This window comes from Podarcis filfolensis (assembly GCF_964270895.1).
Source record: "Podarcis filfolensis genome assembly, chromosome: 3".
NCBI classification, from domain to species: Eukaryota; Metazoa; Chordata; class Lepidosauria; order Squamata; family Lacertidae; genus Podarcis; species Podarcis filfolensis.
The window spans coordinates 107322138-107338805 of NC_139606.1; the positions used below are offsets into that span (position 1 = coordinate 107322138).

Here is a 16668-nt window from a genome sequence, read left to right on the forward strand (position 1 = left end):
TCTAGAGCGAGATGAGCACGCAACCCTAGAGTCGGACACGACTGGCCCGTACGGGCAGGGGTACCTTTACCTTTAAGTGTGACCAAGAGACTGGAAACCACTGTAGGCAGCAGAGCTCTGGGTGCAAAGTGCCAGTGGGTTTTGTATTCCCTGGGTAATCCCTTTTGGGGGAAAAAGCTGGGAATGGGGAGAGAGATGGCTGGGGCATCAGTGGGGAGAAGTCCCATGCAGAATCCAGAGCCCATGTGCTCCAGGCCTATGAGATGGTGGTAAGAGCAGCAAAGACGCCTTCCTTTTAATTAATTAAATTAGCAGCTTGAGATAATTCATGCCCACCCTTCTACTGTGGTTGCAATAGGCAAGGTGGTGTACAAGAAATTAACATTGCAAGAAAGGCGCTAAAAAATAAAAACGTAAAACAATAAGCAATGGAACTTGCAACCTACATGTAGAGACTGACAAGTGTGATGATTATACACATGAAACAAGAATTCTGCTCTGGATGTCACTGTCAGTATGCATACATGGAGCAAAATACAAAAAAGTGGTTGCCACACATGATGCTCTATGTGTTTGATGTTCTTCCACATGTGGAAGCATTTTCTATAGAGAAGTATAATATGCAAAGCAATCATGTGTGTGTGTCAGACTATATCAAGCAAAACATTTTTCTGAAACCTCTTATTATAGCAGTATTCTCCCACCCACCAGCCAGTTCCCTAACCTTCCCTTCTCCCTTGAACAATGTCCCTTGGATTAAAGGCTCCAGTCTTCTTCCTTAAAGGTTTCACTTTTCAAGGTTCCGCTTTCTAAGACCTGTGTCTCAAAGACAAAAGGCTGTCCATTCATCACATCAAGCAAGCCAGATTCCCCGCTCTCCTGCTATGATTTTACAACTGCTGAGCAGAAATGGACAACCCATCCTTATAAATTCCTCTTGAAGTATACCTGTGTGAGAGAAAGAGAAGGCCTCTTAATCAAGGGTGCCGACTTGCCCCCCACATTACAGGGGGTGCATCACGTGACACGTCCCACTGCAGCGAAGCTGGGGCTCATGTGTGAGTCAGAGAATGCTCCACACCCGGTAGAGATCTTGTGCAGAAAGGGACTATCTCTTGGCCTCAGCATTGGGCCTGTCATATGGGGATGCTCGTAATGAAGAAGTAATAGTAATAGTAATTTATTATTTGTACCCCGCCCATCTGGCTGGGTTTCCCCAGCCACCCTGTGTGGCTTCCAACAAAGATTAAAAATACATCAAAATGTCACACATTAAAAACTTCCCTGAACAAGGCTGCCTTCAGATGTCTTCTAAATGTCAGGTAGTTGTTTATCTCTTTGACATCTGATGGGAGGGCGTTCCACAGGGCGGGTGCCACTACTGAGAAGGCCCTCTGCCTGGTTCACTGTAACCTCACTTCTCGCAGTGAGGGAACTGCCAGAAGGCCCTCGGCGCTGGACCTCAGCATCTGGGCAGAATGATGGGGGTGGAGACGCTTCTTCAGGTATATTGAGCCAAGGCCGTTTAGGGCTTTAAAGGTCAGCACCAACACTTTGAATTGTGCTCGGAAATGTACTGGGAGCCAATGTAGGTCTTTCAGGACCGGTGTTATATGGTCTTGGCGGCTGCTCCCAGTCACCAGTCTAGCTGCCACATTCTGGATTAGTTGTAGTTTCCAGGTCACCTTCAAAGGTAGCCCCACATAGAGTGCATTGCAGTAGTCCAAGCGGGAGATAACTAGAGCATGGCAAGACAGTCTGCGGGCAAGTAGGGTCTCAGCCTGCATACCAGATGGAGCTGGTAGACAGCTGCCCTGGACACAGAATTGACCTGCGCCTTCATGGACAGCTAAAACAAAAAAAAATTTTTTTCCTTCCAGTAGCACCTTAAAGACCAACTAAGTCAGTTCTTGGTATGAGCTTTCGTGTGCATGCACACTTCTTCAGATACATGCACAAGATTCATGGACAGCTGTGAGTCCAAAATGACTCCCAGGCTGCACACCTGCTCCTTCAGGGGCACAGTTGCCCCACTCAGGACCAGGGAGTCCTCCACACCAGCCCGCCCCTGTCCCCCAAGAACAGTACTTCTGTCTTGTCAGGATTCAGCCTCAATCCTTTAGCCGCCATCCATCCAACCGCCTCCAGGCACTCACACAGGACCTTCACCGCCTTCACTGGTGATCCTAGCTCTCTCTGTGTGCAGGGATTTATTTATATTTCAAGTAAGAGGAAGCATTCAAAGCTGCACTCACACCCCGCTGCAGTTTCAAATGGCACAACCCAGAAAAAGCCCCCCCCCCCAGCTGGTCTGTGCTCTAAGCTAAGTCGAAGTCACACCAAAATCAAAGTACTCAGAGTCTGGATGCAACAGGGAACTCTGATTAGTTGAAAAGCAGAAGCTAACGGTTCTGATCTTCTCCTTGTAGCCACACTAAAGGAGTGGAAGAGGGAGCATGGAAACCTGAGACTGGTGCAAGTACCAGCACATATGCAACACTAAACTATAATTTAGCACAAGCGCGGGGGACCTATTGCCCAGCAGGTGTTGTTGGACTCTAACCCTTCCTGCCTCCACAGCCAGCAAAACCAGAGGTTAGGGATGATGAGAGCTGTAGACCAGCAACATCTGGGGAGCTAAAGGTTTCCCATCCCTATTTTAGCATTTACATCTTAAGCAGCTCAGTGTCTAAAGGGAGAGATCAGAGACACAGCTGGACAGAGATCAGAGGGGAAGAAGGGAACGCTTTGGGCTTTTAAAAGTGCACCTTCTGAACTCAATCCTTTGCCAGAGTTACCTCTGAGAATTCCAGTGTCTTTATTGCACAAGCAGGCTAGGATCTTAAATGCGAAGAGCAATTTCAACTCCTCGATACAAATATTCCAGCGCCCCTGATTTATTTGCTTAATAGTTTTCTCAACCTCACGCTGCTGTTGTGCTGTTTGAGTGCTCGATGACAGCCTTGGATTTTTTATGCTTTTTTTTGCAATTGGCCAGATCCTCCCAGAGGTTACCTTGACCCCAGTTGCAGAGGATGTACCAGATAAGTGGAATTGTAGATAAGTGAAAGCACTTCTTGCAGACTTCATCAACGCACTCCCTCTTCAGCTATATATACTTGTCCTCGGCTGTTATTTATTATTTCTCTTGGGCAAAAGGAGATTTGAGAAGTGGAAGTACAACATAGTCGAAAGGCAATTGTATCAATAAAGCTCCTTGGAGAGGCTGCAGTTTCCAACGGACTGCTAATGTCATTTGCCATGGCTATCAGCGCCCTTAGAGAGGGCATTTGGCCACACTTTGTTGTTGTTTACTCGTTTAGTCGTGTCCGACTCTTCGTGACCCCATGGACCAGAGCACGCCAGGCACTTCTGTCTTCTGGCCACATTTTAAAGGACCCCTGACCATTAGGTCCAGTCGTGGCCGACTCTGGGGTTGCGGCACTCATCTCGCTTTATTGGCCGACGGAGCCGGTGTACAGCTTCCGGGTCATGTGGCCAGCATGACTAAACCGCTTCTGGCGAACCAGAGCAGCGCATGGAAACGCCGTTTACCTTCCCGCCAGAGCAGTACCTATTTATCTACTTGCATTTTTGACGTGCTTTCGAACTGCTAGGTTGGCAGGAGCAGGGACTGAGCAATGGGAGCTCACCCCGTTGCAGGGATTCGAACCGCCGACCTTCTGATCAGCAAGTCCTAGGCGGTGTGGTTTAACCCACAGCGCCACCTGCGTCCCTGGCCACATTTTACTTATATGCAAATAAAGACCTTGCTTTTGAATTTCCTGTTACTGTGCCAACATTCCACCCATATACTACTCAGTTCCTGAACTTCCTCCAAAATTTCAGGTGAGGAACCTGTGCCTAAGTAAGACTCCAACTCCCATCAGCCTTAGCCAGCATGGCCAAAGGTCAAGGATGATGGGAGTTGTGATCCAATGATGGGCCACGGGTTCAAATCTTCACCAGAAATTATTTTACTTAATATCAGTCCACAACACGTAGCTGGTATTCCTGCCAGGCATGTGGAACATTTTGCAGTGACCTTGTTAATTCCTGCCCTTCTATGCAGTTTGCCTAATCGCACTGGACTGGTAAATGTTATTGTGTGTGTGTGTGTGTGTGTGTGTGTGTTTGCAAGACATCCTTAACTTCTCAAATTTATTTCCTGACCGTTCATCGTTCTGTAGTCTTCCAACAGAACACCAACCCCAAAGTTCTCAGTCATAAAGATGAGACTTGGCGAAGCCTCAGGAACCCAAATCAAATAGGAAATAGGTTACAAGCTGCTTCCACCAGACATGGAAATTTAATAGTACCCAATTGCCGCTGGCCAGTTTTAAGTTGCTTATAGAATAGCTACTCCGTTTCCAGACTTGTGGAATCCAAATAACATTCTGTAGCCACCAGCACAGTCCCTGTGGGGAATATACGGTTTCTTTAATTGGAGGTTTTTTTTGTTTTTGTTTTAGCAAAGGTTGGATAGCCATAATAATAATGATAATGATAATAATAATAATAATAATAATAATAATAATAATAATAATAATAATAATTTATTATTTATACCCCGCCCATCTGGCTGAGTTTCCCCAGTCACTCTGGTGAGCTTCCAATCAAGTGTTAAAAATACAGCATTAAATATTAAAAACTTCCCTAAACAGGGCTGCCTTCAGATGTCTTTTAAAGATAAGATAGCTACTTATTTCCTTCACATCTGAAGGGAGGGCATTCCACAGGGCGGGTGCAACTACCGAGAAGGCCCTCTGTCTGGTTCCCTGTAACCTCACTTCTCGCAATGAGGGAACCACCAGAAGGCCCTTGGCGCTGGACCTCAGTGTCCGGGCAGAACGATGGGGGTGGAGACGCACCTTCAGGTATACTGGGCCGAGGCCGTTTAGGGCTTTAAAGGTCAGCACCAACACTTTGAATTGTGCTCAGAAACGTACTGGGAGCCAATGCAGATCTCTTAGGACCAGTGTTATGTGGTCCTGGCGACCACTCCCAGTCACCAGTCTAGCTGCCGCATTCTGGATTAGTTGCAGTTTCCGGGTCACCTTCAAAGGTAGCCCCACAAAGAGCGCATTGCAGTAGTCCAAGCGGGAGATAACTAGAGCACGCACCACTCTGGCAAGGCAGTCTGTGGGCAGGTAGGGTCTCAGCCTGCGTACCAGGTGGAGCTGGTAGACGGCTGCCCTGGACACAGAATTAACCTGCGCCTCCATGGACAGCTGTGAGTCCAAAATGACTCCCAGGCTGTGCACCTGGTCCTTCATGGATGCTTTAGCTGAGATTGCTGCATTGCAGGAGGTTGGACTAGATGACCCTCAGGGTTGCTTCCAACCCTATAATTCTATGTTTCATAGTGTATTCTTCCCTCCTCACCACAATCCTGATTATGACTGCTCCCCCTGCAATTTAAGGGGTGGAGGAGAAAAGAAATGGATATAAAAGCAATGAGGTTAGGAAAGCAAAGTGTTAAAGTGAAAGAGTTGATTCCCAGAAAGTCGAGATGAACCACAGAGTTGGAAATGGGCAGAGCAATCTATAGAGGCCATAACATATTGGGGGATATTGTGGGGGAACTGTTCCATTGCATTCAAGATAATGTGTCCCCCCCCCCCCCCCGAGCTCTGGTGGGAGATATGATAGATGAACAGGGAAAACATGTTCATGATGCCATGCAGTGAGGGAATGAAGTGGAGCTATTCCATAGGGCAGCACAAGACACAGCACAAATAAGGATTTTATTTTATATGGCATCGATGCTGGCCATTTATGATAATATGAAATACAGTAGAAAATGGCGTCTGCTGCGACCCACAAATACACATTCAATTTCAGTTTCTTATTTTTCCAGTCTTAAATTCAGTTGTTTACATTTCCACATCAGTTTCGTATTTTTTTTAAAGTCCTCGTGAAAATTCTCAGCATTTTCATGTGGATTTCTTCTAATATACACACGTGTCTGTACTTTTGCCTAACATGTAATTTCCCCTAATATAAAGCAGTATGTTATTTTCACCAATATATGGTTTTTCATTCACTTTACTCCAGCATGTGTGTTTTAGTACCCATTAAGGTAAAGGTAAAGGGAACCCTGACCGTTAGGTCCAGTCGTGACCGACTCTGGGGTTGCGGTGCTCATCTCGCTTTACTGGCCAAGGGAGCCGGCGTACAGCTTCCGGGTCATGTGGCCAGCATGACTAAGCCACTTCTGGCGAACCAGAGCAGCGCACGGAAACACCATTTACCTTCCCGCTGGAGCGGTACCTATTTATCTACTTGCACTTTGACGTGCTTTCGAAATGCTAGGTTGGCAGGAGCAGGGACCGAGCAACGGGAGCTCACCCTGTCGCAGGGATTCGAACCGCCAACCTTCCGATTGGCAAGTCCTAGGCGGTGTGGTTTAACCCACAGCGCCACTTGGCTGCAAAATGTGTAGAAATGCAAATTTTGGTCCGTGCGTTGTTTCAGAAAGTGCAGCTTAGGTGCATTCACCTGAATGCAATTGGAATCGAATTTCCTCCCTCCCCCTAAAATTCTCCCCCATCCTTCAAACCAGTTTCTTAATTCACAGTCACTGCTCCACCATCAAGTTAACAGTTTTCAAAGTTTGTCTCAGTGAACCCTCCAAGTTGTGTTTGTTAGTTACCTGCTCCTTCACCCCAAGGTCCCCAGGGTGGGTTGAAACATTAAAACATAGTATTTGAAACAGTTTAAAAGAAGCTTATAATCACAAATATAAGGTGGGTCCTAAAAAAGAAAAACCTCAAATGTCAAAAGCCGAGGTTGAGTGATCTTCAGTGTTTGCTGGAAGCTGTACAATGAAGATGCCAGATTCACCTTTGTGGGGAGGAAGTTTCACAGCCTAGGGGACACCACAGAGAAGGCCCTGTCCCAGACAGCCACCCTTTGAACCTCTGAGGGCAGAGGAACTAACAAGGAGGCCTCCTCTGTCGATCTCAGCACCTGAGAGAGTTCGCGGGAAAAGAGGTGGTCTTTTAGACTGAGTTGTTTAGGGCTTTAAACACTAATGTGAGCACCTCGAATTGGGCCCAGAAATGAATGGGCAATCAGAGCAACTGTTTTAAAACAGGAGTTATGGGAGATCTCAATGGAACCCCAGCCAATAATTTGGCTGCTGCATTCTGTACCAATTGACGTTTCTGAGTAGTCTTCAAGGGCGGTTCTGAGTAGTCTTCAAGGGCAGCCCCTTGCCTTGCAACAATCCAACCTGGAAGTTACTAGAGCAGGAATCCCCAACCTTCAGCCCTCCAGATGTTTTGAACTACAATTCCCATCATCCCTGACCACTGGCCCTGTTAGCTAGAGATCATGGGAGTTGTAGGCCAAAACATCTGGAGGGCCGCAGGTTGGGGATGCCTGTACTAGAGCATGGAGCACAGTGGCTAAGTCATCTCTGTCCAAAAGGGACCATAGGTGGCAAACCAGCTGGAGCTGTAAAAAGGCACTTGTTGCTACTGAGGCCACCTAAGCCTCCAGTGACACTGCTGAGTCCAGGGACTCAGCTACATTAGACAAAAAAAGTTTTGAATTCATTATAAACATGCAACACCAGATGGCGCCAGAGAGCAAAAATAATTCTATGCGATTTTTACATAGCGGTTTCTCGCCTTTTTGTTATATCAATTTAATTTCTGACTTATAGCGTTTCCCGCCCCCCTGTGTGTAGATCCATCCCAGGAGCACCCCCAAGCTACAAACTTGCTTCTTCTAGGGGAGTGCAACCCCGTCCAGGGCAGGCTGCTTCCCCACCTCATGGATGTGAGAACCCAGGACACGCAACACCTCTGTCTTTTCAGGATTCAGCTTCAATTTCTCTACCCACATCCAATCCATCACTGCCTCTCCTAATTCAGATGAAACAGAGCTAGAGCTATCACCTGCATATGGATGACACTTCACACCAAATCTCCTGATGACAGCGGCCATAGGCCTCAGACAGATTTTAAATAACATGGGTTGACAAGATGGAGCCAGGACAACTCTCATGGTGCTGAACAGTATCCTCCCATGACTACTTTTGGAAATGGTGAGGAACCGCTGAAGTACTGTGCCCCCCACCTGCCTGAGAATACCTCAGAAGGATACTGCGGTTAATGGTAACGAGAGCCACCAGAAGATCAAGAGCAATCAGGGTCACAGTTCCCCCATCTCTCTCTCGATAAATGCCATCAAAAAGGGGGACCAAGGCAGTTTCAGTGCCATGACTAGGCCTGAAGCCAGACTGGAATGAGAACAACTGAAAGCACCGGTACATAAGACATGAGAGATCTGTGATCTGAGATCTGAGAACTATTCCATTAGGGGTTTTTTTAACTTAAAAGAAGCTGTGAGTCACATCAACTTCATAGTATTATGTGGGGAGTTAACCCTTTACCCGACACCATTTTTTTTTTAATAAAAAATAATACTCTAAGCTTCCCCCTTTCTTGCCACACGCTGCTGTTTGTTCTGGTCAAGAGAAAATACATGTACTATAGCTCACCTGATTTTTTTCCTTGCGGGCAAGCGGAAGCATGAGGGGACGTTTAAATCAGGGAAACGGCATAAGAAGAAAGGGTTACCCCCCTCCCCATGCAATATAGATTAATCCATTCCTTGCCCTGCTGGCAGCTTTTAACTTTTAAAAATGGAGGTGCTGATCTTCCAGGCTGTATCTATTGAAGTGTGACTCTGAGCCTCCTTGAATATTACCAAAAAATTACACTGATTCAGAGAGTAATGCTCACTCTTACCTTTGGTTTAGGTTCTGGGAACCAGGATATGAAAAAAGAGGGGGAATCAAGGGCCTGCGGTCCCCATAGTGTAGGGAGCCAGTGTATCACCTAGAGAGCTTCTCATGAGACCCACAGTGCCTCCCTTTTATTACCGAGGCAAACATGTAGAAAGGGCTAAATCAGTGATAGAGCACACATTTTGCATGCAGGAGGTCTCAGGTTCAACTTTCAACATATTTGGTTCGTAGGTAGCAGAACCACTTGGAAAGACTGTTGCATGAGAGTTTGGAGAGCTTCTACCAATTCCGTAGATAAGGGGTGGGCAAGCTATGGTGAGATGTTGTTCAATGTCAGCTCTCATGATCCTTGACCATTAACCACATGGGCTCGGGCTGATGTGAGATGGACTCCCACAACATCTGGAGGGTCAGATTTGATACAAAGCATCTCAAAACATTCGTTTGGGGCTCACCCAGACTTCCTTTTGCACTGCACTTTCCAGGCACAGGTCAGGCGGTGCCCTGTTCAAGGCCAAAATTCGGCAATCCCCGGCTCTCGCCTTCCATGCTGCTAAATTCATTATGTGATAGCTGCAACGCCTTATGGCCCCACCCTTAGCTCAGCACCTGGTGTGGGAGAACCGGTTGTGCTGCCCTAAATCTGCCTCTGCTCGGACCCCCCCCCCATTTTACTACTGAATCAGAGCAAACGACAATTCGCGGAAAACCCAATTGCCATTTTCTCCGATTCAGTGGTAAAGTGTGGGTTTTCCTGGGTAAAGTCCCAGGACAAACAGACAGTGACAAAACCTGCTCAGACATGGAGCTTTAAAGCCCAGACCTGGGCCTAGAAATGCAATGCAAAAGGAAGTCTAGATGAGCGCTAAGGAAGCTTTTGGTTTGTGGGTTCACACAGCAAAGGGGGGAAATAAAACCTCCCCAGAAGTTTGAAAATCAAGTTTTTGTTTTACAGAATCTGTTTGAGTACCTGGCAAAATCAAGTCGCAACACAACTCACAGGTAGGCATACCTAATCCTAAGAACACTGAGGTTTGGTACATTTTGGAATGTAAATGGTAAGAACAGAAGCTTTTGTCTTCTTTTGTAATTCTCTGTCTCTCCCAGAAAGCATGGGTCCCTCTTTGATAATTCTTGGCATAACTCCACGGATCATAGAATCATAGAACCGCAGAGTTGGAAGGGACCGTAAGGGTCATCTAGTCCAACCTCCTGCAACGCCAGGAATCACAGCTAAAGCATCCATGACAGATGGTCATCCAGCCTCTGCTTAAAAACTTCCAAGGAAGGAGACTCCACAACCTAGAAAGCTTTTTCATATGTTTAGCCAGAATCTCCCTTCTTGGAACTCGGAGCCGTTGATTCGGGTCCTACCCCCGTGTGTTCTGAGTTCACATGATTCAGGGGGACTAATGCATAGGCAGGTCCCTCACTGGCTTTGGGAGCAGGTGTACAGTGCCCGTTTTTCATATGAGAGGTAGGAACGGTGGAGGAGGTTTCTGTTCGGTAAATCTGAGCTTGCTTTTCGCAAAGGCCAAATTTGCTCAGCAAAATGAAAAAATCCTTGCGGAAATTCTTGGTGAAGATGGCGTACAGGAACGGGTTGGCGCACGAGTTGATGGGGTAGAACAAAACCAGGAGGATCTTTGAGTTGGAGACGGTGATGAGAGGGTACTTGAGCGATGCCGATATGGCGAAAAAGGAGATGGGCGCCATGCAGAGGAAGTCCGTGAAGATCAGGACCGCCATGCGCTTGGCAATTTTGGTGTCACTGTTGGATGAGATGATGTTGGGGTTCCTCACGGTGATGTAGATGCTGATGTAGCAAGTGCAGATGATGAGAAAGGCCAGGATGTTCAGTACCAGCAGAAACATGATATATGCCTGGGCAAGGCGAGTTTCTATATCCATGGGTAGGCAGATGCTAACTTTCATGTAGCTGCTGACTTGGAAAATGGGGAGGATGGCCACAGTGAAGGCAAAAGCCCATCCGACAAGCATGAAGGCCACAGCGTGTCGGAAGCGGACTTTGCGTTCCAGCTCCATGGCATAGGTTATGGTGTGCCACCGCTCCAATGTAATGAAGGTCAGGGTGTAGACGGAAAGTTCGCTGGCAAAGACGGTGAAGAAGCCGGCTGCCTTGCAACCCGCACCCGTTTGCCAGTCAATGGCATAGTTGTAATACTGGCTTTTGGTCTGTATGTCTTTGATGGCGATCAGCAACAGATAGATGCCGGTGCACAGGTCTGCAAAGGCAAGGTTGCACATGAGGAACCGAGGGACAGTGAGCTTGGACTGGCTGTTGACTATGATCAGGAACACAACCAGGTTCCCCATGACGGCGAGGATGCTGATGAACCATATGAGAACCCGGAGGACGTTGTAGCCCATGATGTCTTCACAGGGGTTGAAGGCATCCGGCTCAGGGAAGCAAATGACTTCAACCTCTTCCTTGCACAGGCTTTGGTAGTAATCGTGTTCGTCGTCCAGCTCAAAATCTGTCCCATCGATATCTAGCAGAAGAGATAACTTATTGCATATGGGGTGGAAAAAAGAACTGGAAGGGAAGAAAAAGAATATGGTCACAAACTTCAAAAACACAGCAAGAAAGAAAGAATTGTGCATGCGCAGGTACACACACACACACACACACAAATGCAAACTATTGCATTTTTCCTTGTTAACTGTGGCACAACCCTTTGCAGTTCTCTTTTTAATGATGATTTACACAGGGCTTTATATCTAAACTTCTGGGTTCAGTTCAAGGTGCAGATACTTACCTTTAGAATCCTAAATGACTTGGGGTTCACATATATGAAGGGGCACCTACCCCCATCTCAACTTACTTCTTTAAGATCATCTGCCCTATCCATGTTCATTGTCCATTGGCAGCACAGAGATAACCTACAAGGCAGAAGGCTTTCTCACCAATGGTACCCCTACATATGGGAAGCTCCCCCCACAAGAACTTGGTCCGTTCCCACTAATTATACGCATGCTCATGTCCAATTTTGCACAATGCATACATTTTTGCAAAGCAATTTCCTCCAATATAATGCAAGTTATTTTATATATCTTTTGTGCTTTTTAAAAAATTAACATATGCCCTTATATGAACAGTTTAACAGCCCTGCCCCCAATATATGCATTTATGCATGCATTGCCTAATAATAATAATAATTTATTTATACCCCGCCCATCTGGCTGGGTTTTCCCAGCCACTCTGGGCGGCTTCCAACTGAATATTAAAAACAATACCGCATCAAACATTAAAAAGCGAAATACAAACCATACAATAGCCTAACAAAACAGTAAAAGTAAAAACAAAGCCAAAAACAATTATACTAAAATAAAACTAATCCGCACCTCAACTCAACATTTGTCCCACCCCAAACAAAAATAAAATAAAATAAAAAATATATAAATAAAAACCACCGTTCACAGTGCAGCAAAGTAAAAACGCTTTTAAAACATTTAAAAATATGTAAAACAATTTTCGACATTTGCTGCAGCAGTAGCATCAGCATCAGTGTCCCGAGGCCTCGCTGGAGCCTCTTAAAGCAGTGGTGGTGAGTGTGGGCCCCACCCCCTAGGATAGCTGTCAACTTTTTCCATTTTTTAAGGGAAATTCCCTTATTCCGAATAGGATTCCTTGGAAGAAAAGGGAAAAGTTGCAATTTCCTTATGCTACAACAGCAGCAAGAATACTCATTGCAAAGTATTGGAAGACGCAAGATCTACCCACTCTGGAAGAATGGCAGACGAAATTGATCGACATTATGGGACTGGCAGAATTGACTGGCAGAATCCGTGACCAGGGAGAAGAATCGGCAGAAGAAGAATGGAAGAAATTCAAAGACTATTTGCAAAAATATTGTAATATTAAGGAACACTGAGTGATGTTGGATTGAAATTAAGGGGTTATCAGCTGTAATGATACAAAAGAATACGAAAAAATAGTTCTTTTTTGTACATAAGTAAAAGTATAAGTTACAATAATTTAAGAAGATGGATTGAAAATAAGGTTTATAGCTGTAATGCTATGAGATAAGGATTTGCTGGATGAACAATTTGAACTGGAATACAAGAAGGGGAGGTATGAGGAGGTCAGGGAAATATGTTATTGGAAAATATGATATGAAATTTATGTGTTTTTAATATTTTTTCTTTTTAATTTTCCCCCCTCTTTTTTCTCTTTCTTTTTGGTTTGTATAAAATGGAAAATCTTAATAAATATCTTTTTTTAAAAAAAAAAGAAAAGGGAAAATTGACAGCTATGCTCCCTAGGCCCGATGGAATTGGCTTGCAGGGCGGAGTGACCTTCCTCAACACCCGCAATGCCTACAGGCGGAACTGCTCTGCAAAATTCAGAAAAGTCTCAATTCAGCTATGTTTTGGTTCGCATATTATTTCAGGAAGTATGAATTAAGTGGGCTCCCCTTCAAATGCGAAATGAACCGAATTCTCTCTCTCCCACCTCCCCAATCCCGAAACAGCCCCAGCTTCACCTCTCGTCTTCCTCGTGTGTGTGGGAGGGAAGCCTATCTTGAACACAAAAGCTGACTTGAAGTCTCTGCCGCCGAACTCAATGCCATGAAAGAATCATCACCTTTCTTTGATTTCTTTGATCAAAGCTTAAGAGGAAACAACAGCAACTCTCTGGATGACTGACTGCAGAGGAGGTTTGGAAACCGACATTGCATTTCTATGCCAAGTGGAGTGGAGTTTGTGTGTGTGTGTGTGTGTGTGGAGAGATAAAACAGCCACCCAGCCCACACTCCCCTCTGTGTGGGAGAGAGGTTGTTGGCTAGAAGAAAGTCTTTCTCTTTCTGAACGTTGAGGAAGAAAGCATTGCTTGAGGTGGAAATCTTTTACATTGGCAAATGGAGAGTCCTGAGAGGGCAGCACCTTAATGAGGTTTCGTGCAATCCTATTCTGACTCCACCAGCCTTTCTCTCTCCTGTTCACTCTTGTTATATCTCCCTCGCATGCCTCCACAAAAATTCCCAGGAGAATCGTCTCGGTCTTGAAATAAACGCAGAGCAAATACTCAGGATATTTCTAGCAATGTGATGTGCATTATTTATCGCCTTTGGCCAACTTGGGAGACTGGGGCATGGATCTGTGTTATACGTTCAACCTCTACAGTCAGAGGCAGCAGTGGTTCTGAATACCAGTTGCTGGAAGCCACAGGAGGGCAGAGCGCTGTTGCATTCAGATCCCGCTTGTGGGTCACCCATGGCTGCCATGAGAAGAGGGTAGAATCAAAGAATTGTACAGTGGGAAGGGGCCCCAGGGGCCACCTAATTCAACCCCCTGCTGTTATGTACTGAAGTTCTCACCCTGGGCCAGTAGGGGGATACTGTAGATAGTTATGCAAATAAGGGATCGAAAGTGACGTTCCGTGATTGGATAGTTTTAGAAAGTGGTTACAGTAACGTTGTACTGGAGCTCTATATAAGCAGGCTGACTGAACCCTTCAGTTCAGTTCTGTCCTGGCTTGTGAATAAACAAGAGCTGTTTATTCACAATCGCTGTGTCGTCTGATATGTACACCCACAACCTAACACCTGCAATGCAGGAATCTCAACTAAAGCATTCATGACAGACGGGCAGCCAACCTCTGCTTAAAAACCTCTAACGAAAGGCAGATCAACACCTTCCAAGGGAGTCCATTTCACTGTTGAACAGCTCTTGTGAATCGAGGACCCGCCACCCGCATAGGATTATAATAAGACACAAAGACACATTATTTTAGGCTAATGGGCAAAATAAGGCCACAACTTTATTGGTTACAGCATGTGGGTAGTATTGGCTTAGACATTGGATAAAAACAGCAACACATGACTCCACCTCACTCAGCAGGGAGTCATTTCAGCGTTAACAACCAGTGGGAGGAGCTTGTTGATGCAAATACAACTGGAAGCTCCCCCCTGATGTCACCGGGGGTCGTGCTATGGCTCTAGCCACCAGGAGGGCATCAGACAGGATCCATGACTGCCGGATTCCTTTAACGGAATACCCAAAAGAGGAGGGGTTGATGATGGCCATACCCAATCCTCCAACACAGCACACCTATTCCAATGCCTAACCGCCAATACTAGAAAGTTGTGACAAGTTGCTACAAGGTAGGCGGAGAAACCAAGAGACTGGTGCCAATTCGCCAAATGGATAAAAAAGTCCTACCAGGCCCCTTGGGCAACCAAGGCAACCATAGCAAGGTCAATACGCAAAAGAAGCTGACCTAAAAGGGAGGAAGGATGGGAGACCCGATGCAAGCAGGAACAGACTGATATTAAGCTGGAATCTCCTTTCTTGTAGCTTGAAGCCACTGGTTCGGGTCCTTGTGACAGCCCTTGAGATATTTGAAGATTACTATCTCATCTACTCTCAATGTCCTGTTATCCAGGCTGAACTTACTCAGCTCCCTCAACCGTTCCTCATAAGGCTTAGTTTCCAGACCCTTGATCACCTTGGTTGCCCTCCTCTACACGTGCTCCAGCTTGTCAACACCCTTCTTAAATTGTGGTGCCCAGAGCTCTATGTTCTTAAATAGTCACCTGGGGTGACATCTCAGTTAGCAGGGAGCAAAAAGCTCCTAGCCGCTCTTATCCGTGCTTGAACAAGCTATGGGGCCAATTCATATTTCCTTTTCTTCTATCTGCCTCCCATGTTATGGCAGAGGGCTTTAAGCTTTGCAGCCAGGCCTCTACCATTGCACATGTGTTTTTGCGCAAGAGCCCTTCTGAGCTGCCCTAACCATGCACCTGAATGTAAGGGAAAGAGGGAGGCGGAGGTGCATTTATTTGACCTGCACCAGAACCAGGGGCGACCCCCAAACCAGCTAGGGAGACAGCTTGCTGTAGGTTTTAGAACCTCTGCAGGCAGCGAACATGGCTGTTGTCAAACCAGCATCTGTTCAGGGCTGCCCCAAGGAGCCTGGTAACTTATTGTAACAACTTCATGGTGAGTTCCGGCACCTATTTTTCTTGGGAAAAAGCACTGTACGCACACATCTGTCTCTCTAACTATCTGTCTGTCTATTCTAGACACTAATCGAGTGAAAGAACCACTGTCCGTTTGCTCGTGGATTACTTGTCAACTGCAAAGACAGTTGCAAAGCTGCAATCTTACACACTTACCTGGGAGCAAGTTGCATTGGACTCAGTTGGGCTTACTTCTGAATAGTCATCCAAGGCATCATAGCTGTCAACTTTTCCCTTTTCTTGCGAGGAATCCTATTCGGAATAAGGGAATTTCCCTTTAAAAAGGGGAAACGTTGACAGCTATGCACGGTATCGTGCTGTCAAGTACTTGTTAAGCGAGGAGTACATACTCAGGATCACTTAAAGCAGATTGGTTGTGCCTTAAGCGCCAGGACATCCTGAGCATATGCACTCTTGGTCTGCAAATTTCGAACGTGAGTGGTGGACCAGGAGGGTCCTCATAAATAATAATAATAATGGATTTTGCAAAGCTGAAGCCAGCCCACCTATGCCGTGAAACACTGAACCGAGAAGCAGTTAAATGCATGATCGGCAACACAAACCAACAGAGTTTGTGGGTTAATTAAATCAATCAACGTGCAAATCTCAAAGAATACTTGAGAAAGATGGAGATAAATGAGGAGGACCCTTGATGCTTGAAGGCCCGGCGATACCCCACTGGTGGCAAATCATTTGTAGGGAAGGTTGATTTAAGAGGCTAAGGAGGCCCTGTGATTAGCATTGGTAAAGCTCCACGGGGGTCTTGCTAATGAATCTTTTCGAAAATCAGGGACGCAAATGCACGCTGTGGGTGTATCAATTTCATCGCGCCCACTCCTATCCTGTCCTATGGCTGCCCAAATGTCTATGGTCCTCTTCCCATCTGCCAAAGTGATAGAGAGCCTCCGCAAGCAGCCTTTT

At 46.0% G+C, this 16668-nt stretch overlaps 2 protein-coding genes across 5 annotated transcripts in view; both read right to left on the minus strand.

Moving 5' to 3' along the window:
* Positions 1-1272: 1272 nt before the first annotated feature.
* Positions 1273-16668, minus strand: part of LOC310758658 (uncharacterized protein) — a 324886-nt gene continuing 309490 nt past the window's right edge. The window contains exon 2 of the mRNA XM_083605476.1: positions 1273-1626. Within this exon, the coding sequence (XP_083461602.1) occupies positions 1534-1626 (93 nt within the window). The 3' untranslated portion in view covers positions 1273-1533. The remainder of the gene's footprint in view (positions 1627-16668) is intronic.
* Positions 7584-16668, minus strand: part of FSHR (follicle stimulating hormone receptor) — an 85636-nt gene continuing 76551 nt past the window's right edge. For 2 of the 4 annotated variants that reach the window (XM_083605119.1, XM_083605120.1), the window contains one exon: positions 7584-11318. In XM_083605119.1, coding sequence (XP_083461245.1) covers positions 10085-11318 — 1234 coding nt within the window. In that variant the 3' untranslated portion in view covers positions 7584-10084. The remainder of the gene's footprint in view (positions 11319-16668) is intronic. The other 2 variants (XR_014545832.1, XR_014545833.1) reach the window with 2 other exon arrangements.